Raw genomic sequence first — 24,491 nt, forward strand, 5'->3', positions numbered from 1 at the left:
GTGCTACTTTCTAAAATAAACATGCAGGAAGTTTAAAGACAATGTAACTGGACAATATTTTCACTGTTTCAGGAAAACAGTTTAAAAACAAATTAAAGGAATAATTACAGTATTTACCTGTATGTGATCTGGTTTGGGAAGGTAAATGTGTCTCCCACCACGTGAGCGTGGGCTACAGCTGGAGGTTTTCCACAACTCACAGGCTCACAGCTGATCCTGGGTTCCCCCCACCTGCCGTCTCTTCCACAGGAGAGGGGTGGGTAACCCCTTGCCTGATAGCCGGGCCGACACCTGTATATAACTGTGTCTGGGAAGGTGGCACTGCCGCCCTGCAAGACAGCGTTAGGAACTGTAGGCGGGGCAACACTGCACCTCCCCCGACTACACACAGGTACCCCGGGGCTCCACACCCCTCCCTTCTCACACACCGCCTGAGAGGGCCCCAGCAGCCTGTAGCCGTCGTCACACTGGAAATGCACTCGGTCCCCGCAGGTGCGGTCACGCCCTAGAACCACCCCGAATTTCACCACCGGGAGGGCACAGACGCAGGGCCGGCACTGAGGCACGGTGCCCACCCAAAGACCTTGAGCAGAGCATCGCAGCAAGGGATCCCCGACTACCTCATAGCCATCGAAGCAGACGTACTCCACCACATCATCGTAGTTGAAGCTGGAGCCGTTCAGGAAGCCGTGGCTGATGTCTTCAGGTGGATCACAACTGATGATATCACAGCGAGGTGCCAGTTTGTCCCAGCTTCCATCCAACTGACAAACACGTGTGGAGTCTCCGTTAAGTGTGTATCCTTCGTCACATTCATACTTTACCTTGCTGTTGAAGCCAAACTCTGATCCCAGCACATGTCCATTGGGTATTGGTGCAGGTTTCCCACAGCGGGCAGGCACACAGGTAGGAGACTCATGGCTCCAGGTGCCATCAGCTTGACAAACACTGATAGATTTGCCTTGTAAAAGGAAACCAGGCCGACAGCTCAGTTCTATCTCATTATTATAAGTGTACTCCTCTCCTTTAAAAGTAATATCACTTGGGACTTTGGGAGGACCACAAGACAGTGGTTCACAGAGCGGCTTCTGACCATTCCACTTTCCATCTGCCTGGCAGGCGACAGTGTCACTACCTTTGAGGATAAACCCAGGACTACACTCATAGTGCAGAACCTCAGGATACACAAAAGCACCTCCATGAACTGAGCCATTTGCGATAGGCCCTGGGTCGCCACAGGAAACAGGCCGACAAACAGGGGCATCATTAGTCCACAATCGACCTGACACACACTGCCTCACAGGCTCACCCTCAAGCTCATATCCTTCCTCACAAGAATACTTGACCATACTGCCGAGGGAGGTATCAGTCACATTCACCCAGCCATGCTCTGGACTGGGAGGTGTTTCACACTCCGCCGGGACACAAGATGGGGCCGTCCCATTCCAGTCACCGTCCTCCTGACACACTAGCCTTATGGGGCTTGTGAGGTCGTAACCTTTATGGCAACGGTATTCGATCAACGTCCCATGAAGGAAGCTCAAGTCCTTAGGTGAGGCTAATGCTCCAGTGTCTTTAGAAGTTTGAACAGAGCCTTCCCCCTGCTCTGTCACCTTAACATAATCCCCAAAGTCAATGTGAGGAGGCAGGCCACAGTCCGACAGCACACAGACAGGAACAGAACTTGACCAGCCAAACTCCTCACATGTCAGATGGTCCTGGCCTACTAGCTGGAATCCAGGGAAACAGCTGTAGAAAATAGTGACACCAAAACTATGATCCTGGCCTTCTACAAATCCATTTTCAATGGGCTGAGGTTGGGTGCAAGATATTTGCACACAAGCTGGTGGCTCGATGTCCCATTCCCCACTGGCCTGGCACCTTAGAGTCTCTGGGCCTTGGAGGCGGTAACCACGACGACAGGAGTAGGTGGCACTGTGACCAAACTGGAGTTTTGTATAAACCACTTCCCCATTGGTTATCTGTTTAGGGATGGAGCATTCTATTGGACGGCAAGAAGGGACCCCCCCAATCCAAAGTCCCTTTTCTCCACAGAGGACAGTGGAGTTGCCCACTAAATTATATCCAGTCCTACAAGTGTACAGAGCTTTGCTGAGGAACATCAGACCGTGGACATCAACAATGCCATTAGAAATTTCTACAGGCTGAGGGCATTCAACTGGGATGCACTCTGGGTAAGGACTGCTCCACTGCCCGCTGGATAGACAGGACACAGAGTCCTCTTTTCTCAAAGTGAAGCCCTCCATGCATGTGTAGGTCACCACCAAACCGAAAGGGAATAGGGAATAGGACAAGGAAGGGCCACCGAATGAAACTTCAGGAAGTGGGCCACAAAAGACCTGCTTACACACTGGGAAAGTGTCGTTCCACTCCTGGGATGGGGTGCAGCGGAGGATTCGAGCTCCCTCAAGGACATAACCATCCTCGCAGGATAATTCCACTGTTCCAGATTCAGAGTCCAGGCTCTTCAGGACCAGGTGGTTCTCCTCCAGCGGCGGCTCTGGACACTGCACCGGTGAGCAGCGTGGACGCCTCGTCTTATCCCATCGTCCGTACTTCAGACAGGTCCAGATGGCCTCCCCGGACAGCTCATAGCCTTCATCACAGACATACTCCACTTTTCGGCCAACCTGGAACTCAGAGCCCCTGTAATGTCCGTGGATGATGTTGGGAGGAGGGTCACAGGTCAAAAGGACACAGGTGGGAGGGTCATTGTTGGACCACTGGCGGTTGGCTTGGCAAAATCTATCTGAACGGCCAACCAGTCTGTAGCCAGCATGACAGGCATATGTGACCTTGTTGTTGAAGGTGTATCGAACTCTGATCTATAAGCGGATAAACAGAGGGATATATAATTTAAACATACTGTGTTCATAGTTTATCCTGTAACCAATTTGAAATATCAAACTATAATTTTTTAATAGGATGAAGACAGTAATACTGCTTGGTAACCTTTTTATTTTACAAGTCTGTAGCTTCCCAATGTGCTCACTTAACATTTAACAAATTTAACATCTGACAAATACCAATGTCCAAATTACTCTCCAGGAAATTATTAGAAGTTTATGGATCCATTGAGTAAAGTTTTAACAGGTGTTGTGCTAAAAATCACTAACCTGGCTCGGCAGGATGTATCCATTCTTGAGCGGAGGAGGGGAGGAGCAGGACACAGGTACACAGGTAGGCAGAGCTCCTCCCCATTCTCCATTGGCCTTGCAGGTCCTCCTCTTCTCCCCTCGGATCAGGAAGCCTTTGTCGCAGCTGTACGCCACCATAGCTCCAAAACTGTAGTTTGTTCCACTCACATAGCCCCGATCAATGCTCTCAGGTCTGGAGCACCTCACCGGCACACAGCCAATATCATATGGTGAAGGCTCCCACTCCCCTCCCATCAGACATCTCAGTGTGGCTGTGGTGTTTAGCACAAAGCCCTCTTCACATTTATAGCTCACTTCAGAGTTGCTGGCGTATTTAGGTTTGTTGACTGAATCTAAAATTGCATGGGGTAGCTCAGGTGGGCGTAGGCAGAAGTTTGCAATGCAGCGAGGGGCCTCCATGCCATCAGGGGGCGCCCACACACCCTGAGCATTACACACCATCTTAGAGTTGTTGCTGGCAGTGTATCCATCAGTGCAGTAGTAGTTAGCAGTGTCTCCAAACAGCTGGTGGCTCTCATAAGGTTCTGCATGGTCGATGGCGGGCGGAGGGCCACAGGAGCGAGGAACACACTGGGCAGAGCTGTCACTCCATTGGCCACTCGGCAGACACTCTCTGGTCTCTGGGCCAATCAGAGTGTAGCTACAAATGGAGGACAAGAGATTAGCAAAGGGCAAAAGAGGTTGCAGCACAACATAACAGGATATCAGAAAGAACTAATATTCCTGAAACTCATGTAAATCAGTAAAATTGACTAGTCAGTGAAGTTTTTTTTATTCTTATTAAGGTGTTGTATTTCAATTCTAGCGCAGCAAATATGCATCGATAAAAATGCCAAAAATATGCATATTTTTATCATATTTAAACACAGCATCACTGTAGCAACCATGGTGGCACAGGCATTAGTAAAAGTATTTCCATAGTTTTAATATGTTCACATTTTCAAAAACGGAGTAATAACTGAGTAGATTTCAATCACATTTACCCTTCTTTGCAGACATAGTGCACCTTGTTTCCCAGTTCATAGTTCTCCCCTACGGTCACAGCGTCTCTCAGGGCTGGAGGCTCACTGCACAGGATGCTCACGCAGCGGGGGGCAGGCCTGCTCCACTCCCCTGATGCTTCACAAACGACTTCCATGGAGCCCTGTGGTCTTCGCACCAACATACTTCTTAGTTTACACACTACACAGAGATTTACTGATGGCAACTTATGAAAACAAATTAGTCAGAACTGAAACAACAGTGCTGCTGATGGTAATTTATCCATACCTGTATCCCTCAGCACAGGTGTATGTGACAGTGGACAGGTATGTGTTCGTGTCGAGGTTGTAGTCAGCGTTCTCAACAGTTGGTGGCCCCCCGCAGGTGACCGGGTGACAGACAGGTGGCGTCCCACTCCATCTCAGACTAGCAAGACACTGGAACTCATACGGGATCTGAGGCAGGAAGCCCTTCATACAGCTGAGGTGGATGAAAACAGAGTTAGACACAGATGTTAACTACTGGCTTGTAATGATTTTTAATAGCTTTAACAGCCAATGTTTGTATTTCCTTCTGTCATCATGGCAACACAGTGTTGTAGGGGATGCAAATGATACCTGAAAGTCACCTTGCTTCCATAGGTGAAGTTGTTTCCTGTCATTATGGAGTTCTCTGGAATGGTGGGTGTTGGGCAGGAGAGGGCTATAAATAACATAAATAAGAATTATCTTTTAATATTTAACTGAAAACTAAAAATAAATGCAAGTATAGCTACCTTTATCTTCAGAGTAAAGAACTCTAGACACATTTCTAGGGGGAATTTACTGATTTAGTATTGCACTTCCATGAAGGTGGAAGACATAAAAGAGGAAAGATTAAGGAAAGAAAGAAAGATAGAAGCAGCAGAGGCTGTGATACCCTGGATTTTCCTGTCCTGGATCAGGCTCCAGAGACACTTGATAATGGCAAGTAAGCTGATCTTCATGAGCAAAACTGCAGCAAAATACTGTTATTGATTATACTGCAGTCTTTAAAACATAACATGGTAAAATATAAAATTAGTATTACAGTAATTTGAGATTTTCACTTTTGGAGGCGTCATGTAGTTTCTTTATAAATTTCACATGACATGCAGAGTTTTACTTGTAACCGTAACCACTTCACTTTCATAATGATGATCAGCAGCCAGTGTGGGCTGAACATAGCACACTGCCACAGTCTGCAGATGCTGAGTAAGTCAGTTCCCCTTTCTCTGTCAGGAAGAATGTGGCTTAGAGCCAAGGTGAGATTTATGAGATGCTGCGGTGGTCAGGGCTTTCAGCCCGATGCACGGTGGAAGACAAAAAGACAGCTGCATACAGAATCACCCCGTCACAGCATCGGGGCTGAGGCGCGTCACATAATGTGTTTGTGAGAAGTGTACATGCATGAGTACTTGTGTCTGTTTATGTTAGTACTATTTGCTTTGTGGCTGTGTATGTGATTTTATCTTTGTCATCTTGTAGTTATCTAGCAAAACAAAAGCTTTGTGGAAAATCTCACACTTTGTTGTGTCTTCCTTACATGCTTTTGTGGTTACACCAATGACCAGTCAACCTCTCACCTCTGCAGTATGGGACAAGAGCATCCCAGTTTCCTGTCTCCAGGCAGTAGAGTCGAGACGAGCCAATCAGCTCGTAGCCGTCCTCACAGCCAAACACAACGTCACTGCCCATCAGGAAGTTGCTGCCGGCTCTGTGACCGAACTCTGGAGACCCAGGGTTCTCACACTTCACTGGCTCTGGTGGGAACACACACACACAGACCCATGATACAGGTGGGTAGGTGAAGTGTATCTTAATTAATCAATTATATATATTTTTTATTTTTGTTACTTCAATTAGAGACAAAATTTATGTTTACATCAAAAGGCTTTTGAGTTTGCCAAAATCGAATCTACCTGTGCAGTTTTTGCCATCTCCCCTGTACGGGTGAATACAGGTGCAGGTGTAAGAGCCGTCGGTGTTCTGACAGCTGGCGTGATCATCACAGTCAGACCCCAGAGCACACTCATCAACATCTAAACACAGAGATAAATGAACAAATAGAAATGCATAACAGATGTTTTATTGTTTGTCAATCTTTCCATCAGGACTTCTATTTTCCATATTTATATCACTGAAATAAAAACAGATATAAAGTATAATGTAACGAGGTACCGAGACAGGCCGGTGGATTTCCTCCCCACTTGCCGTTGTTGGCACAGTGCACCTTGGCGTCTCCCAGTAGGTAAAAGCCAGCGTTACACTGATAGACCACTGAGCTGCCAGCATGAAAGTCTGTCCCCTGAAGCAAGCCGTTCTCCAGAGGATGAGGAGGTCCACATGACACACCTGTAATATACAGAGAAAAGTTGTCCAGGATCTCACCCCTCAAGGCTTTCTGTCTATAGCTGTATTAATCATTTAGTATGTAAAATTTGCAATACAATAGATTGAAAAAATACATATCAATCTGGAGGTAAAGATACTTAATGAATTTTTATTCATTTTACATTTTGAGTCATAAGGACATCAGAACTTTAAAATTTTCTTTTTTAATTTTCCAGTTTTCCACTTTTGGTAAATTGCTAAATGAATGAATGAATGAAACACAGAACCTGACAAACACATTCAGAGACATATTTGACAATGATCCAGTCCAAACAGAGAACTAAAATAGGTAGGGAAGGAAACACAATAATATAATGTTTACTTTACATTACACTGAAAATCCCTTTCCTAAGCTCCAGATGACAGAGCTTCCAATCTGCCATGAACAGGCCAAACAGGATCAGATTACTGGTCATTTGTAATGCAAATCAAAGTGCAGGACACGCCTGTGTCTTACGTTCACAAGTGGGCAGGGGATGGCTCCACTCTCCTTTATTTTGGCACTGCAGCACTGGCTCCCCCACCAGGTAGAAACCAGGATCACAGGACAGCTGGACCTGCGCCCCTGGGCTCACCTCCACAGTGGAGGCATGCAGGTGGGGCACTGCGTTCTCCAGTTTGGGGCAGTCTGGAGAAAAAGGTGAAGTGGAGACACTGTGACTGTACTTTCACACATTGGGGCAGGTTTAACAAGTCAGGGAGTGCACACAGAACACTGTTCTCATACGTGCACTGTCAGTGACCTTATTACAAAACACTGTAGATCCATTTGAGAAAAATTAAGCATTTGAAATTAAGAATTTGAGGTGACACACATTGCCGACATTTGCACAGATTTCTTACCAGCACAGAAAATGCTGTTGAAGTTTACTTTGACTCGGCCCACCACTCCGTTGAGAAAGTCTGGCCAGGCGAGGACGTTCCCTCTGTGGGTCACATGAGAAGCTGGGCAGCTGCTGGCCAGGACTTTGATCTATAATATCAGGTCCAACATATAAAAGAATTATGTTAACATTCACATATATAATACTGTTTTATAATTGTGTTACATGTTAAATTACATGGTTTCAGCAGTGGATATTTTGTGTTTACCTGCTGTGGTGTGAGAACACGATCCCAGATGTTGAGCTGGCTGATGGAGCCAACAAAGGATTCGACAGGGTTGAAGCCCTCACCCCTCTGATCTTGGTCCTGACCTAATACCAGCGCCCCACCTCCTGCAAGACACAGGGAAAAGCACCAAGATTAACCACTACTCACTGAGAAAGTGTACCCCTTGTCTACTGGGATGCTGTTTTTATAAAAGAAAAATTTGAGAATAAAGAGAATTAATTACTGGATATTGAAAACATTTCTCATGGCACAAAATTAACCAGGGCGAGGATAGCACTACACCTGGGATAGTGGTGCCCACTGACAGGCCTTTGCCTCCATCTGAGGGCTTCCCATTGATGTAGATTCTCCAGTCACCATCCCAGCTCCTCCAGGACACACCGATGTGGTACCAGTGACCCGTGTTTACTGCAGGACAGTCAGTGATCCGCTCCTTACCGTTCACATATAGCACCCACCTGTGGAAGGAGGAATATAAAACAGAAGCATGCACTCTGTAAAATATGCACCATATGAAATACTGTAGCATATGTGCATTTATATTCTCTTAACTCCCGCTGTATCACTGACCCATTGTAGTCTATGAGCAGGAAAGCATTGTCGCTGCCCTCCACAGCGTAGGAGACAGGTGTGCCATAATTAGTGGTGTCTGACGACCTCATCCAGAAGGTACAGGTGATCTCTGTCAGTGCCGGCATCACTCCGTCCATCATCACATAACCGTGGATACCCGACACCTCAAAGTCCAGGTTGAAGGCAGAGGACATCTCTGATAGGACAGAGGACAGACCAGAAAAGAATTAATACAATGAATGAAAAAAAAAATCTACAAACATTTCCCAAGAATCCCAAGATAACTAACAGGACGAAAACAGCAGATGATGTGTCACTGAACAGGCCTCTTTTGATTTCCTAATTCTGCTGTGTTCACAGGTGTAACTGACAGCCAAAATTTACATCAATTATCTCTCTTTTCCCTCCTCTAGAGTTTCCATGGTGATGTGTCATCTGTCCTATAGTACCTGTCTCACACCTGGTTCCGTTGAACCCAGGGAGGCAGCGGCAGGTGTAGGACCCCAGCCCGTCCAGGCAGCTGGCTCCATTCACACAGGGGTTTGGATCGCACTCATCCACGTCCACCTCACACAGCCGGCCCCTGTAGCCCTCCACACACTGACACCTGGGAGAGGAGGGGCTGCACATTACCACTTTCACCGACAGAGGGAATCATGGGACATGTGCAATGTGTTAAAACTGTCACGGACAGTCTACCATACTGAATGGATTTGGAGCCTTAATCTGTAGCTAGTCTTGCAACATCTGTGAAAACACACTTTTTAAGGAGATCACACTTAACATGTAAAGCTGAAATGCTTGTGAGCAGAGTGTATTGTAGAGCATATTACCTGAAATTGTTAACAGCATCCTGACAAGAGCCTCCATTCAGACAGGGGGCGCTGTAACACTCATCAATGTTGACCTCACAGCGATCCCCTGAGAAACCAACGGCGCAGTTGCAGGTGTAACCGCCCGTCAGGTCCTCACACACACCTCCGTTAAGACAGGGGTTGGAGAGACACTCGTTTATTTCCAGCTCACAACGAGATCCTGCAGAAACGTGAGTAAGACAATATGCAGTTAACATAGTTTTCACATGTTCTTATGGAGAAGAAAGACAATAACATATGTACATATACTACATATATCCAGAATAAACAGTGACAGTAGTTAAAGAATGACATAAGGGGGTCATCAGGGCCTACAGGCAATAGTCCAACTCAATAATCCACATGAATAATTATCTAAAGTTATGCAACACAGTTCAACTGTTGCCCTGAACAGCTGATTAGGACATCAACCATCAAACTGATATGCAGAATGAAAATGTAACGCAGTGTTGTTATCTAACCTGTGAAGCCCTCGGCACAACTGCAGGTAAACTTGTTGACCTCGTCCACGCACACACCTTCATTCAGACAGGGGGAGGACACACACTCGTTCACCTCTGCCTCACATAGAAACCCTGAGACAAAAGGGGGCAAAAGTTAAGAGTCAAAGTGAGGCAGAAAAACATACATTGCACGTGTGAATCCCATAAATGTCTGTGGTGTACCGTGATGCAGATATTGATGACTTGGCATAAGTTCTCCTATATTTTTCATATTTTCTACTCTTCATCTCTTTGTTTCATGTTTTGAAGATTCTGGTCGTTATTACTGTTATCGAGGGAGAAGTTTGTTTTTATCGCAGCCAAATGACCACACTATCTTTTATGGATTGAGACATATTTGAGATACTAAAATCATTTCAATTCATAATGGCTGACTCAAGAAATGCACATTTATCAAGTTAAAGGCACAGCTGGTCCTCTCTGCACATCAAAGTTCAACGTTTGGCAATTCCCAAATCCTCCAAGACTTGGAAAATTTTCATGCTGATTTTCCATTTTTCATGCTGATTTCCCAGACCTTTATATATGTATCAGTAACTACAAATTTACTTCCCAGATGTTCCCATACCTAAAAATCCTGGCTTGCACTGACACTGGAAGTCTCCCATACCGTCCTTACACAGGCCTCCATTCTGGCACGGAGCCGAGTCACACTCATCTACGTCAATCTCACACTTGGCGCCTGAGGGAGAAAATATCAGAGGCTGCATCGAGGACTCATCATAACAAAGCCACATACAACACAACTGTGATGAAGATCACATCTGTCCCACAAAAGCCAAACGCTCACACCGGGAGAAAGCTGATGACAGGGAACATGGTGTCAGGAATAAGATGAGAACAATGAACGCATGCAGGAGGCAAGTGTGTCAGTTATGAAGTGGATTTTATTTTCATTTCAAACCCTGCTATGTGTGTGTGACACATGATAAAGTCTTGATGATTAAATAATATAATCTGTCGCTGCCAATCATAGACTTGAATCATCATAGACCACATGCTGTATGTATGTGTGAACTGTTTACACCAGGCACCTGACTCTGTAACACTCTGACAGGTAGTTTACCTGTGAATCCAGGCATGCAGGTGCAGATGTATCCTGCCCCGACTTCCTCACAAGTCCCCTTATTCTGACAGGGATTCAGGAAGCACTCGTGGAAAACCTAAAGCCAATCGGAACACAAGGAACTTATTCATTCATATCACTGAATACATAATTCTAACATTATCCAGGTTTTAAATCATCTGTGTGGAGTTTTATTTTTAATTTATGGATAAAAAAAGTTGTTTAAAAGCTGCTAGATCCTATCAGACATCATAATAAGTTTAGACAAGATAAATACTAACCTGACTGCTTGCTTGGTAGTCTTCACTGACCTCCACCTCTGGAGCAGCCGTTACACTCTCCTCCTTCGGAAGAAAACTGGAGCCAAAACCTGACAATGACACCCACAGAAAATGCAGACAATGTAAGCAAAGACGAGTCGGAAAAACACTGCAAGGATCTTTCCCCTTGCTACCAGACTGGCAGACGGATGTGATCCAACTGAACAAAAAGCCTGTATTCTTATTGAAAACTGGCACCATCTCCAAACCACTGTTCATTCCCACACTTCAGGCCTGTGGTGTTATTCATTTCCATTCTGCTGCAGAGAAATAAAAGTCATATTATTTCCTTTCTCCCCCTGATCCCAGTGCAGTAATCTCTTTTCCAATTGGATTGAGCTGTCACAACACAGATCAGACACCACACCACTGGAGAGATGGCAGCAAATTTTCACACAGACACACAGATATCCATATATTTTGCTCTCTGGTGACATCGCTTGGCACGTCCTGTAGAAATTCAACATAAGTCACTTTACATGCCAATCCAGCACAGCAGTATGGTGTTAAAACAGAACTCTGCTGTGTGAAACATCTGCTCACATCAGAGTTTATGTACACTGGAGCTTGATCAGAGATTTTATTTATTCACCAATTCAAAACAAAGATCTTTTTTTGTCACCCACACACACAAAAAACCTGATCAGATTTGGGGAACTGGGCCTGATTATGCAGTGTGTGCATATTTGTCGGTTTAACAGGGAAAGAAAATATGTTTTTCTAAACTGTGACACTTACTGGAGCAGTGCTGTATGGTGGTGGCCCCCGTCACAGTGGTGGTGCCATAGAAGGGGCAGGAGAGGCAGTAGGAGCGGCCATGTTCAGGCTGGTAGTAATCTCTAGGACAAGGGTAACAGGGAACCAGACCGGTGCGGGAGAAGTGACCTGCTAGGCAGGGAACTGCAGGAGAGGAGGCCAGAGACGACCAGAGGAGACAGGCCCCGCAAAGAGAAGAAGAAATTAGTGAATATGAAGGAGAGGGTGAAGCTCCAGAATCACCCAAAAATGGAAAGGACGGAGAAAAGCCAACACTGAGTCCCGCCAAGTCCACAATTTTAAAGGTTAGAGGTTATTTTTGTATTTCAACTCAGAAACTAAGGTAGCAAAAAGTTCTCAGTTTCCAGATTTATCATCCAACTTTAAATTTCCAAACAGGAGTTTGCCTTTCTGATATAACTGCACATGAATGCCAAATACTGACGGACATGTTTGTGCGTACAGGCTGGAACTGTATTTGTTTTTGTTACCTAGCAGCATTTAGAATAAAGATTTAGTCTTTTCAAAGTTAAAATAAGCAAGTTGATAGGACAGTAAGGGTGTGTACTCTACAATGTCAAACTGTATCACCTCCACACTCTGCCTCGTCCACAGCTCCTCTGGTGACGGTGGAAGTCTCGTCAGGACAGACCAGACACTCCCGGGCGCCAAAACCAGGCTGGAAGTGTCCCAGTGGGCATGACTCACAGATCTCCAGCCCATTGAGAGAGTGGCTACCCGGTTTACACTGCCCTGCAAACACCACGAAACCAGCACATTATGAGGACCAATCAGATACAGACAGGACATCAAAATAACTCTGCAATTAACTCTGAGGTCTGACTGTACACGTGCATGCATCGCACCTTTACATTCAGCCACACTGCGGGAGTGTAGGTAGGCTGTGGAAGTTCCCTCAGGACAGGACTTGCACTCCAGCTGACCCTCCTGGTCCTGGTAGGAGCCCAGCCAGCAGCTCTCACACTCGTTATACTCCAGAGAGAAGTATGTTCCCACTGGACATTGGACTGCAAGAACACTCACAATTAGTAATTTAATGGGAGACATAAAATTTTTATGGCAGTGTAAGATTTTCTTAAAATCCCATAAATCTTCATGTATTTATATTACAGATGTAATTAAACCGTATTACACAAATAAAAAGGTGGTTCAACGAGTTTAGGTGGCTGTCTCCTCCACTCGATCCCGCACTCACCACACATCCGGCCTTTGAGCACCGAGCCCGGCCTGCAGTACAGAGAGGCCTTCTTGCTCTCCAGAGATTTGGGATCAGCCACAATCATCTCTGAGGACACATGGAAACTGGACAGCGGCTGCTTGGCCAGCGTTCGTTTCAGCCGATTAGTCAGTTGCTCCAGCGTCCTCAGGAGCCTCTTCTGATTGGCCACCTCTATTGAGTCGTTCCTCGACAGGGGCAGAGGGATGCTTGCTGGGAGAACGGATAAAGTTTAAAGGACTGATAACTAATGGGGTTATACAAAAATAAAACACAATGCAATGCAAAGTCACACTTATTTTACCTGTGATATTGAAAAAGATCTGGATCTTCTGGTCTCTAGTCGGGCCTGTGATTTTTCGGTGCCTCTTGGTGCGGTGATGTGGCTGCACAGCACTGCCTTGCTGCCTGCTGGCGAGCTTCCGGGTGCCCGTGGCAAAGCCTGACTCAAAGTAGGCGTAGTCCTGGGCACCTTGAGGACTCCAGCTGTTGCCCCAACCCCCTGGTGCTGATAAATATTAAACAGGGAGAGGGAGGGAGGAATAATGAGCGGATCAGATATTTCAATAAAATGGAAGGTATTTGTGAATGTAAACCCTACCAATAGAAAACCCGTTCTCGTAGTCGTAGTTGTACTCCAGACAGTGACCCTGTGACATCACTTCCAGCTTGCAGGAAACATCATCGCTGCTACAGATGTTGGGGAGCTGTCGAGAAGAAAAAGAAAAAAATTGTGTTTGAGAGCTGACTTACTGCAAATGTGTGTGATTTTGTGCAAAAGCGTGTTTGTGTCTGTGTCCATATAAAGGTTCTCACCATGCCTCCCAGTTTGGTGTTGAACTCCCCTGTAAATGACTTGACCAGGTCCACGTCGTCACAGCGAGATGCTTTAAACAGCATCTCAAAGGGCTTGAATCCGTTGTTTGCTATACGGTTCACTGAGAGGGACAAAAAAGTTATATGCGCACGGTGTCTAGGAAACCTAGGTGAACACAGTAAACTGCAGTGGAAACTGAAGGTAACTAAATTTTTTTTTTTAATATTTCAACCTGTGCTGGGCTTACCTGAGCAGTCGGGTCTGTCCGGAGAGTAGGGTGGCTCCCATATACCGTTGTAGGGGCAGAAGTAGCTGTGCACTGCATTCTGAGTGAAGCTGTAGCCATCTTTACAGTGAAGAGTACAGTTTACGCCCTCCTCCTCTTCGGAGCAAACAAACTCTCCATTCACTGGGACGTACGGCTGGTCACAGGTTGTCCCTGGACAGACAGAAATATCCCACCTCCATGGTTTAGTCACACACAGTATTTGTTACTACCACATTTACACAACATAAGATGAAACCACAGTGAAATTTCAGTATGCGGATGTAATGCGTGTGGAATGGATATTTAAAGGAAGTCATATCTACAGACGTTTTACAGTACTTTAATATAACAGGACTCAATGCTGCGATGATCTGTCAGTTCTGTACCTTGTACAGTGATGGTGAGGTTGCAGGTGCGGCTGTTTCCAGCAGCATCAGTAGCGGTGTACTGGACCAGAGTCTCTCCTACTGGGAACAGAGAGCCTGGAGCGTGGCTACTGGTTACTGTGAGGCGGCCACCTACAGAAGATTAAACACATATCAATCTTCTAGTTCACCTACAGAGGGCAGTCTTGGTCTTACTCCAGTTTCCAGGACGAAATGAGTCACACTTTGTTAAACCACAGAAGCTATGTTAAACTCTGATATGTTGACATGTGAATAGTGTGTCTGGGCATCACATGTCAGCAGAACAATCAACCTCTGGGTACAGAAGAGGAAAATTGCTCCAGTCTGGTTAGCTTGAAAAAAAAAAAAAAACTTTATGTGCAGTGAGTGATGGATAGTTGTTTGGGAGAGGCAGCAGTGATGAGAGGAGTGTGTGTGTGAGACACTGTGGGCCTTGCTGGCATACTGACACAGGTTGTGAACAAAAAGCAGTTAAAACATCTGCACAAAGTGTGAGACACAGACGGGATTAAAAACAAAAGGAGAAGGTGGGAAAACTGAGTGATTGACCTTCCGTTTCATTCAAATTCACGTCCTGCATTAATGGCAGTAACGTCGTTCCAACAGGGCTGACACACGTCTGGTCTGCTGGAGTCTGGTGTCTCCCCTTATATATAGCCTGTGTGTGTGTGTTTGTACATGTGTTTATGTGTGTGTCTACCGAGTCGTGACTATATATAGCTCTGGCATCAGGGTGTGGGCCTGGAAAAACAAAACGCTGACGTCGAAGCAGCGCTGTGTTGACGTCGTGCGGCCCCGAAGCAGCCGCAGCAGCCTGTTATTACAGTGTGTGTGTGTGTGTGTGAGTGAGTGTGTGTTTGATAGGGGTGCACCTCTGCAGACAGGTGGGGAATGATCCCTCTGGGTCTCTGTGTGTATGTGGAACCACAGCCAGTGAATTGCATGTGCCTGGCAGTGTGCTGGAACCCTGGACAAGTCTGGTTTGTTGTCTGTCACCACCACAGCTGTTTGGGTACAGCTAGAACGCAAGGAGAAAGCCAGCCAGCTCTGCAATATTTAGTCTACCTGGCAGAGCAGCCTTGATACTCTCCTTTATAACAGCATTGGTAAACATCTGCGCAGTGTGTGCAGCACGGTGGCCCAGTCTCGTATGAAGTCCTCCCATCACAGCCTTATGACCTATCAAAATACCCTGAATAAGAACCATCAAACCATCACAGGGACACTTTTAAAGACGTATGAGACTAAAAAGAGACTTTGCTGCCCCAAAAATGCCTTTGTGTAAAATTAACAGCACAAGTTGGATCACAGTGTGGCTTAAGACTATTTGAGCTCAGTGTTTCACCTGATGAAGTTTGTATGTTTTGCTCAATTAAGTTAATCCTACAGCTGCTGCTAGTTACTTAAGAGATCAAGAATTTACCTATAAAACCACATGGACGTCAACATTAAAACTCTGTCTGCTCATTAATTTACCAACAGTTGACTAAACACTTAAAAAGACAAAGGAAAGCACCATTCTTCTTATTATGTGTATTTAAACTTTAGATACTCAAGTATGATTCACTGTGTTTATGTAAAAATGCTGAACCTCTGCTGGGCCAGCTGTGAATGGGGAACTGAATGAACATTTTGCCTGTGGGTGTACTGCTGGAATGTCACCTTTACCAAGACACCAATTAATACCCAGACCCGTTGCTCATGGCAGCTTCTCTGACAAAGAATAAAAAAAGGATGATTTGACAAGCAATTCAAAAATATTAACTGCCATATGAGTCAAGTATCACGTGTGCTTGTATAATTATATAAATGACTGTGTGAGAAATGGATGGAATGAGTGCACGTTCCCACAAAAGAAAATTTTTCATGGCAAAAACACCTGCTTTCCTCTCCGCTGCCTGTCTGTTTAAACATTAATGACATTAACAGGCACCGCAACAACTTCATCTGTTCACTAGTCCTATTCTCTCTCTATCTCTCTCAAACACAGACACACAAATGAGGCATTCATGCACACAATTACAATCCATCCTCTATGTCCAGTGTCTCTCACCATTATTCACACACACATACACACAGGCATACAAAAGCGCAGAGCCCTCTTCTGATCCCCCTTTTTTCCCAGTCACCCGATGGAAAAGATCCTGTTTAACCATCATCAGTGGAGGAGGAGGAGGGTGGAGTGGAGTGGAACAGAGGAGCAAAAGAATAAACCATCTACGAAGCTGCCGTCTGAGAACTGCGACCAGACATACCTGAGTTGTCGGAAAACTGTGGCACCTCCCAAACGACCGCCGTCTCCACGTCTGTGGCCTGGACCGTGGGCGGTGACCTGCACCTGTCAATCACCGGAGGCTCCGTATCTAGAAAGGGGATATAAGATTTGTTAACGGGACCTGTGATGGCAAGATGGGGAGCACACAAGAAAACCAGCACATTTGTGGACATTAAACATATCGATAACAGTCATTTAACATCCACAACCTGCAGAAGCAATCAAACCTGCAAACTGAGCCATGTGTAGGTGATTAAGCACGGTGCAGTTTTAACACACAAACACACAAGTGCTCCCAAGACAGGAATACATTATAACAACATTAGAGAAACACAGTTGGGAGCAGTGTGCTACGATGTGATGTGACTTTTTCGACGCAGCGGTACAGAGTGTCAGAGGGCACTAGTTGAACATATGTCTCTAATAAAAAACCACAACGTTCCACCATAATAACATATGGAAATGTTCACGGCTACCATGCTTGAGGTTTTTCCCCCTGACTGCCGTGATTATTGAGCAGTTGACACGGGACACCCGTTTTTCACTTTCTACAGCAACACTGTTTGGCACCTGCTGGGGCGGAAACACTCCCTCACTGGTGAGTACATCAGTTAAATCACGGTTTTACACTGAACGACAGAAATGAGCTGCGGCACAGCGGTGGGTGGATAAGAGTAACAAAGGATCAGGAGGTCAGGAGAGAGTCTTTATGTCTGGTGATGTTCTGATGGATCCAAAAAGGATATAAAAAGCCAAGTGGCACTGCACATTAATGGCCTACAGTGTGGACAAAGACTTCACTAAAATAGGCCATGGAAGCCATATGCAGCATCCATTGTTTGCTTTGATGCAGCCTCCAGAAGGATGAGCTCACCAATGACTGTGACAGTAAAGGAGCAGTTGGCCTGGTTCCCGGAGCGGTCGGTCGCGATGTAGGTGATGGTCTCCTTTCCGATGGGGAACAGCTGGGGAGGAGTGTAGACTGGCTTCACCTGCACCGCCACCTGGAAGAGTGAGAGATGGTAAATGTGAAGAAAAACAGATTCAAACCTGGAAAAACTGAGAGTAATGATGAGAGATGCTGTTGTTCTGTCTGATCTCTGCTCTCTTTTCTTTTCTTTGCCTTTATATTGTTTTCAGGCAATTTACAGACTAAATTATTAAAAGTTAATCATATACATCTTTAACAGTTTAAAATAAACTTGTTGTTAAATATCCAACCTCCTCTTTAGAGTTGTCGGTGGCATTTGGGACGTTCCAGCTGACGTTGGCGGTCCCACGCCGCTCATCCGTCTCTGCAACAATGTCCCCGGGGCACTGGATCCATGGTGGTTCAGCATCTGAAGAAAAAAAAAAACCCCAACATATTTTAGAGAGAGGAGGGAATCAGACGATGAACTGGACACTGCAAGTGCTTTAACTGACTCCAACTAATGAAATTAGAATTTGCATTAGACTCAGATACTGCAGATGTTCACCCCATCACAAACTGCATTCACTGACCTCAGCCTGCTCCTTGTTATCACTGCGGGAGTAGGTGTGTGATGTCATCTGACCCCTGACCTCCTTAATCACAACATGCCCCACACTCATTATTGGTCATTACTGAATCAAAGAGAGAGTGCACAACTGTTCCAACAAGACCAGACCCCACTGATGTTACATTCACACTGTATGTGGTTCTAACTCCGTTATCTCCTTCCATCCATTACCTCAACATCAGGCCATGATGGTGGAGCATAGGTTAAAAGAGATAGAGGCGAAAAAGACGTGTGACACACGCTTTGTGTCAGTGTCAAAACAGCTGGGCTCATGGGAAAGGAAGCCCTGATCTTTATTAAAATGAGCAAGTATGACTGGCTGTAACCAGTCCTTGCATGTTGGTATGGTAATCCAGTAAACCAGTGTTAGGGTGCACACACTCTCCTTATTGTGGGAAAAGGCTGTAAAAAAGGTACCTGAATTGTTGCTAATGTTATTTATTGTTTATGATGTTTTACAGCCATTGATCCCTCTGAAGTCAGGAAGTCTAACAACAGGGTTTGACTTCAGGGTTTGACTTCAGAAAAACCTGAGTAAAAGTTACTCTGAGAACGTTTGTTCTCGTACCAAGTGTTAGTCTGTGGGATTTTATTAGTTTTGAGGCTGAGGTAAGCCCATAGTTGTTGTCAGTTTCACCAAAACACATCAAAGATTTCACTTATTAGTTTATTGTTGTGTAATGAGCTTTTGTAAAAGAATTCAAGTCTTGAATGTAATTATTCTCATCAGATATTTGTTCATTTTCAAACAGCCCTGGTTGTCCTGAAAAAGAAAATGTGCAGCGCATCCATATTTGAAGCTAATTAGAGATTTTAAGAGGCACATAAATGGAAGAAGTACAACAATGCTGTTGTGTCTGAAGGTCTCAGACGAGCAGAAAAGTGAACGCTGAATCCTCTCACGTTAAGTTTAACTGACTTTCAGAATTTCTATTTGTTCCAGTGGGAAACATGAGCTCATGGGTAGTGGCCCTGTCAATATGAAGCACTGTTAGAAAAAGGATTTTAATGTCTACCTTTTTGGCTTTTGGCAACTCACTAGTCACCATGACCCTTGGATGAAACAGTTTCTTCCTTTGTCTCATTCTCCATACAGCATGTTGTAATAATGTGAGGCCGGCGCAGTTCAGTTCAACTCAGTTCAAGCCTGCAGTAAATGAGTGAAGCCTCCAAGACTTGAATCTCCCATCGATCGACAGTGGTCATGCCTGTTGCGTTGTGTAAGAGAGCTGTTCCCATCTGGACCTGATGACCCATCTACTTAGGCATCCATCTCTGCTAAACACTAACACACTTAGCTCCAATCGGCCCCATTCATCCTCATAACAAGGGAGGAATATTTCACTTTGGGTGTCATCAACATTAAGTGAGCGGCGAAAGAAGCCAGGAGCTGACTAAGAGCACTTTTAACTCAGTAACAACTTTCTCTTTCTTTATTTCCTCATAATGTGATGCCCATATTGCAGCTCTCCCTCTTTATTCACATCCACATTTTATATTTAATTTCTATTTTTCTCTCCTTCCATTTGCCCATTTGTGCCTGAGGCGATCAGAAAAAATCATCTTCTCTCTTCCATACATTATAAAACACCTACAGATGAGTCATCCTCCCCTCTCACCTCCCTGTCCGCCCTACCTCTCCACTCATTTTCATCTTTATGGCACCTCTTTCTCTGCTTAACGACAGCAGTTCTTTCATTAGTAAACTCTCTCTGTGAGGAAATGAGGGGATTGAGGACATTCGAGGGGAGGCAGGCACAGCCGCTCTGCACCACCTGTTTCACCTGCAAAGCATCTGGAGGGCTGCAGTCCATTATAATGATCTCCAGAGCCCAGCCGGGGCGGAGGGGAGAGACATGAGCGTTCGGACATGGTATGGTTTGAGTTAGTGACCCGAGGCCTGCTTCAAAATGAGGTTAGCGCCATTCTCACCATTCACAAAGCGCAGAAAAATGCAGAGAGGGGGAAAACGGAGAATGGAAAAAAATCTCCCTCCAAGTTTCCTGCTGTTTTCTTTTTATATCTCCCTTTCTTTTTCTCCACACATTCTATATCTTTCTTTTTAGCTCTTTTAACAGTCCTCCTTTTTCTGAGCTGCAAATATAAACTCACGCATTACACAAGTGTCATTCACTCCAGCCCTGGAATATTAATTGAATCTTCCAAGCAGCCACGCTGAACTTACAAACAACTTAATGGTGGAAAACTGTCTGGCAGAGCATGTACAGCCAAATAAGACCAGTGAGGATATCAAGTTTTTAAATCCAACCATCCACCGTTCCAGATGAATTTCACTCTCATGCCGTTGTGTCATGTATGAAAGTCACTGTGCACCACACCATGTTGTTTTTTATATTTCTGTTTGTGTGCTTATTAAACAAACAAGATATAAAATGTTAAACTACTGGGTTTTAGAAGCGTTAGTGAGCATATTTTTGAATTTTGGAGACAGGCTAGCTGCTTGCCCCTGCTTTCATTCTTTATGCTAAGCTACTTGCTTCCCTCCGTTTCCATATTTATTATTATTTATAATTATTTATTATTATTTATATATATTACCAAATTAGTGAAAAAAACATACACCAACCTAAACTCCATCCTTCCCACCTCCACCTGCCTCAGCAGAGTGCCCTGACCTCAACATATTTCACTTCCTAGTTATCACTTTGACCTTTGACCTCAAAACTGCAGACATGAAAAGATCAATTTCTTTTCAGACACACACACACATACACACACACACACACACACACACACACACACACACACACACACACACACACACACACACACTGTGCATCACCTGTACAGACAGCTTTATGGACATTAGCTGTCCAATTTCCTGAGCCCATGCACACCGCCTTTCTGTTTCCTTGGAGACTGTAACCTTGACGACAGGTGAGCACGCAAACGGAGCCCGGCGACGCTACCCTCCTCCCGCACGCAGGGGGTGACAGCAAGATGTTCTTCAGAGCCACGATGGGGGGACAACGCACCTCTGAGGAGAGAGTGGGAGAGACCAAGAGATGAATCTGAGATCTGGTAACATTTATTTCTTACTTGGAAAATATCCCATCCCACATCCCATGACTTCTTCTTTGTATCATTATTATTATCATAATGTTGTTGCATGAAAAAAAAATTCAAGTATTTGAAGATAAGGCCAGTTCGGACAGAAAACACAAAAGAAAGAAACTCTTTCAAGATCATGAGCATGTTTCCTGTTTTTTTTTGCCAAAATGTGATAAAATCTTACTTTGAGCAGGCTCCACTATAAATGCCAACAATAAAACTATTTTCAGGATGTGTGTGTATCAGAAACTGGCACAAAAACAACAAACATTTGGTCGGAAATCTACTTAAGAAAGCACTGACCACAGGACTCATACACTGGAGGCTTTTTAGGCATTTTGGGAAACAGGCTCATGTGGCTATTACTTGATGATGGAGACATTGTTATTCTCTACCTCTCTAACTCCTGTTTCACTTGCTTTAGCTGTAAGAGCTATCAAGGGAAAACTCACGGAGAAGATTTCAATCAGATGAAAAAATATCTCGGCATCCTCTCAGGGCAGCTGAGATGATCCTGTTTCACCACAGTGCAAACAAACACTAAAACAAACCACTCAGCTGCTGCAGCAGCCCACAGAGCCCTCCTAGCTGTGTTAAGGAGGTAACGACAGTCTGCGGGCAAACACTGAGATGGTCAAACAAACAAGCTGTAACTCAGTCAGAGCACCGGGGGAAAGAGATGGTAGTTATCGATAAACCGAGAGAGCTTTCCGGAAGTCGGACCGGTCGGGCGTTTTAAATAGAGCAGCTAGCTGGTTGGTTGGAAGTGAGTCAGCTCCGGCTGGAGCAGCGAGGCCGGAGGTTTGCGGCTAAACACTCTCACACTGTCCCTTTTTTGTGTGTTGGTGTGCCTGACCTGGGTGCTCTCTGTGGTGGGCATGAGTGTGTGCAACTATTTTAACTTAACTATCAGTTTTGAAGTGTGTGGGTAATTCTGTGTGCATGTGTATATGTGGTGACTGCAGCTTTGCTATGGGAAAGCAGATGTATCTTTCTCTGGATGATGTAGAGCAGCTCTGTGCAAATACACACCATGTGTTTAACCACTGTGCATGTGTGAGTGCATGTTCTCATGTGCGTTTACATATGCAAGTAAAACCACATATTTTTACATAGAAATATCCAGATCATGTGTTATTTTAGAGTCAGTCATTTCATAAATTATCTTTCTGTTTTTTCAGCCAGGCAAAATTCAGTAACCCAAACAGATAATACGAGCTTACAGTTAAACACCAGAGAACTATAAGAAAGATGCACCTTTAGAGAGATGTATTGTTTGTGTTTCAGCAGTGAACACTGGATTTATCATGGAAAACAATGCTAACTGAATAACAAAATAAAGAAACCTAACTTAACTCTACAGATGAGGGAACCGCAAGACTTTGGATGAAGACAGATAAAAACATCTGGGGGGGGGGGGGGGGGGGGGGGGGGGCGGTGCATTAGCAGAGAGATTAAACACAGAGTAAAGTGTGACCAAGTGTCTTCCAGCAGATTTCTTTTAGGATGTTGGCCAAATATACAGTACATATATTACTCAAAGCCCCCATAAAAATAATATTTACTGCCAAAAACAAGACATATATCACCTGAATAAACTGTGATTGCAAAATGATTGATAGCACAAAACAGGACAAATGCAGAAACATACATGACTCAAAAAATGGAAAAGGGTGTCTGGAATTTCTTTTACACTGGCAGATGGAGGAGACAGTGAAAGACTAAGGGAAAAAGCACCTCATGCCTTTTTGAACCAGAATTTCTCCATCTTTTTTTTTTTCCAGATGTAACACAGGGTAAGACAGTGGCTCGGGGTGATGAAGGCTTACCCACACACCGAGGTTGGGGTCCACTCCACAGGGAGTTGGCCTGGCAAGTGAGTCTGAAGTCTCCCTCTAGCCTGTAGCCTCGCTCACAGCCCACCTGACACTCCGCCCTGTAGGAGGCACCGCCGTCGCTGCACCTCAGGAAGCCGTGCTGGGGCCGAGCGAGGGGTGGGCAGGAGCGCACTGCAGGTCAAAAAATCATAAACATGAGATTAACAATCAGCAAAACAGACACACAAAACACATATTGTTGTGTTTTGAAAGCTTCATGGCTTGTTTATTCTTTATTTCTGGCAAAGGAGACAGAAAGCATGGAAGTCATAGAAAGGGTGAGCAACTGATTAAAGCACAACAAACAGTAATGAAAAGCACTTGCAAATACATTTTATGGTTTGTTTTAGCCAAATCAGGGGCTTCTGACAATTTGACAATCTGAAAATATATGTTATTACTGTCAGCACTATGCAGTCACTGTGGTGGATGTGGCCAGATCCAAGCCAAACATGCTGGACCCCATTTGATCAAAAAAAAAAATTATTTTGGTTTCATCTGACCAAAGAATGTGCTGCCAATATTCATCAGATCTCTTTTCATGTTCTCTGGTGAAGTTTGATCGTGCAGTTTTGTGCCACGTTGTGAGCAACGGTTTTACTCTTGGACGCCGTTTTTAGTGGTCGACTTCATGTAGTGTCCTTCGCACTGTCTGATCAGTCAGTGAAACACCAGTTTCCACAAACAATCCTTGTGCCGACTCTGAGGCACTTACCCGCCTGTTTTTCAGTGCAAGGTTGGATAAATAGTGAAACGTGAGTGGCTTCATTTTTTCAAGGACGGCCACTGCACCTTCTGTTATTGGTAGTATGGCTTTTTTTTTTTTTTCAGGCCAAAGTTGAGAAAACTGTGGTGTTCAAGGGTTATTTTATAATCTTAATTGGAAATCCAAGGTGTAATCACCTATGCTGCACTGAGGCTTGGGCCCATGTTTTCAATGCAGTAAATGTAGTTTGTTTTTAAGTATACATAAGATCAAACACTGCACTATTACAATTATTATCAGATGATATAATTTTGAATTTCGTTAACATGTTAGTGATAGATTGCACAGGGGTGTACTCAGTTTTGTTGTATACTGTAAATCTGAATGAGCATGACTCCGTAAACCCCATCTATGTGCTTTTCTACGATGGCAGAAACAAATCCAAATTATACACTTATTAATTTATTGTTAGCCAATGCTTTTCATCCAGGTTTGAGGAATAACTGATAAACAC

General features: G+C 44.7%; 1 protein-coding gene across 1 annotated transcript in view; it reads right to left on the reverse strand.

The window, feature by feature from the left end:
- The window catches only part of svep1 (sushi, von Willebrand factor type A, EGF and pentraxin domain containing 1), a 73,687-nt gene that overhangs the window by 8,954 nt on the left and 40,242 nt on the right, over positions 1-24,491 (reverse strand). The window contains exons 6-38 of the mRNA XM_041030778.1: positions 23,224-23,403; positions 21,126-21,320; positions 18,003-18,121; positions 17,656-17,785; positions 16,762-16,869; positions 14,486-14,617; positions 14,079-14,270; positions 13,831-13,952; positions 13,616-13,721; positions 13,319-13,522; positions 12,994-13,227; positions 12,644-12,805; positions 12,369-12,530; positions 11,760-11,921; positions 10,983-11,071; positions 10,702-10,798; positions 10,204-10,317; positions 9,594-9,707; positions 9,091-9,292; positions 8,707-8,864; positions 8,255-8,453; positions 7,967-8,142; positions 7,664-7,788; positions 7,415-7,544; positions 7,029-7,199; positions 6,359-6,532; positions 6,100-6,219; positions 5,764-5,940; positions 4,778-4,862; positions 4,449-4,640; positions 4,163-4,330; positions 3,138-3,819; positions 118-2,846 (exon numbers count right to left, since the gene is read on the reverse strand). Coding sequence (XP_040886712.1) covers positions 118-2,846; positions 3,138-3,819; positions 4,163-4,330; positions 4,449-4,640; positions 4,778-4,862; positions 5,764-5,940; positions 6,100-6,219; positions 6,359-6,532; positions 7,029-7,199; positions 7,415-7,544; positions 7,664-7,788; positions 7,967-8,142; positions 8,255-8,453; positions 8,707-8,864; positions 9,091-9,292; positions 9,594-9,707; positions 10,204-10,317; positions 10,702-10,798; positions 10,983-11,071; positions 11,760-11,921; positions 12,369-12,530; positions 12,644-12,805; positions 12,994-13,227; positions 13,319-13,522; positions 13,616-13,721; positions 13,831-13,952; positions 14,079-14,270; positions 14,486-14,617; positions 16,762-16,869; positions 17,656-17,785; positions 18,003-18,121; positions 21,126-21,320; positions 23,224-23,403 — 8,110 coding nt within the window. The remainder of the gene's footprint in view (positions 1-117; positions 2,847-3,137; positions 3,820-4,162; positions 4,331-4,448; positions 4,641-4,777; positions 4,863-5,763; positions 5,941-6,099; positions 6,220-6,358; positions 6,533-7,028; positions 7,200-7,414; positions 7,545-7,663; positions 7,789-7,966; positions 8,143-8,254; positions 8,454-8,706; positions 8,865-9,090; positions 9,293-9,593; positions 9,708-10,203; positions 10,318-10,701; positions 10,799-10,982; positions 11,072-11,759; positions 11,922-12,368; positions 12,531-12,643; positions 12,806-12,993; positions 13,228-13,318; positions 13,523-13,615; positions 13,722-13,830; positions 13,953-14,078; positions 14,271-14,485; positions 14,618-16,761; positions 16,870-17,655; positions 17,786-18,002; positions 18,122-21,125; positions 21,321-23,223; positions 23,404-24,491) is intronic.

This window comes from Toxotes jaculatrix, chromosome 23 (genome assembly GCF_017976425.1).
Source record: "Toxotes jaculatrix isolate fToxJac2 chromosome 23, fToxJac2.pri, whole genome shotgun sequence".
Lineage (NCBI taxonomy): Eukaryota > Metazoa > Chordata > Actinopteri > Toxotidae > Toxotes > Toxotes jaculatrix.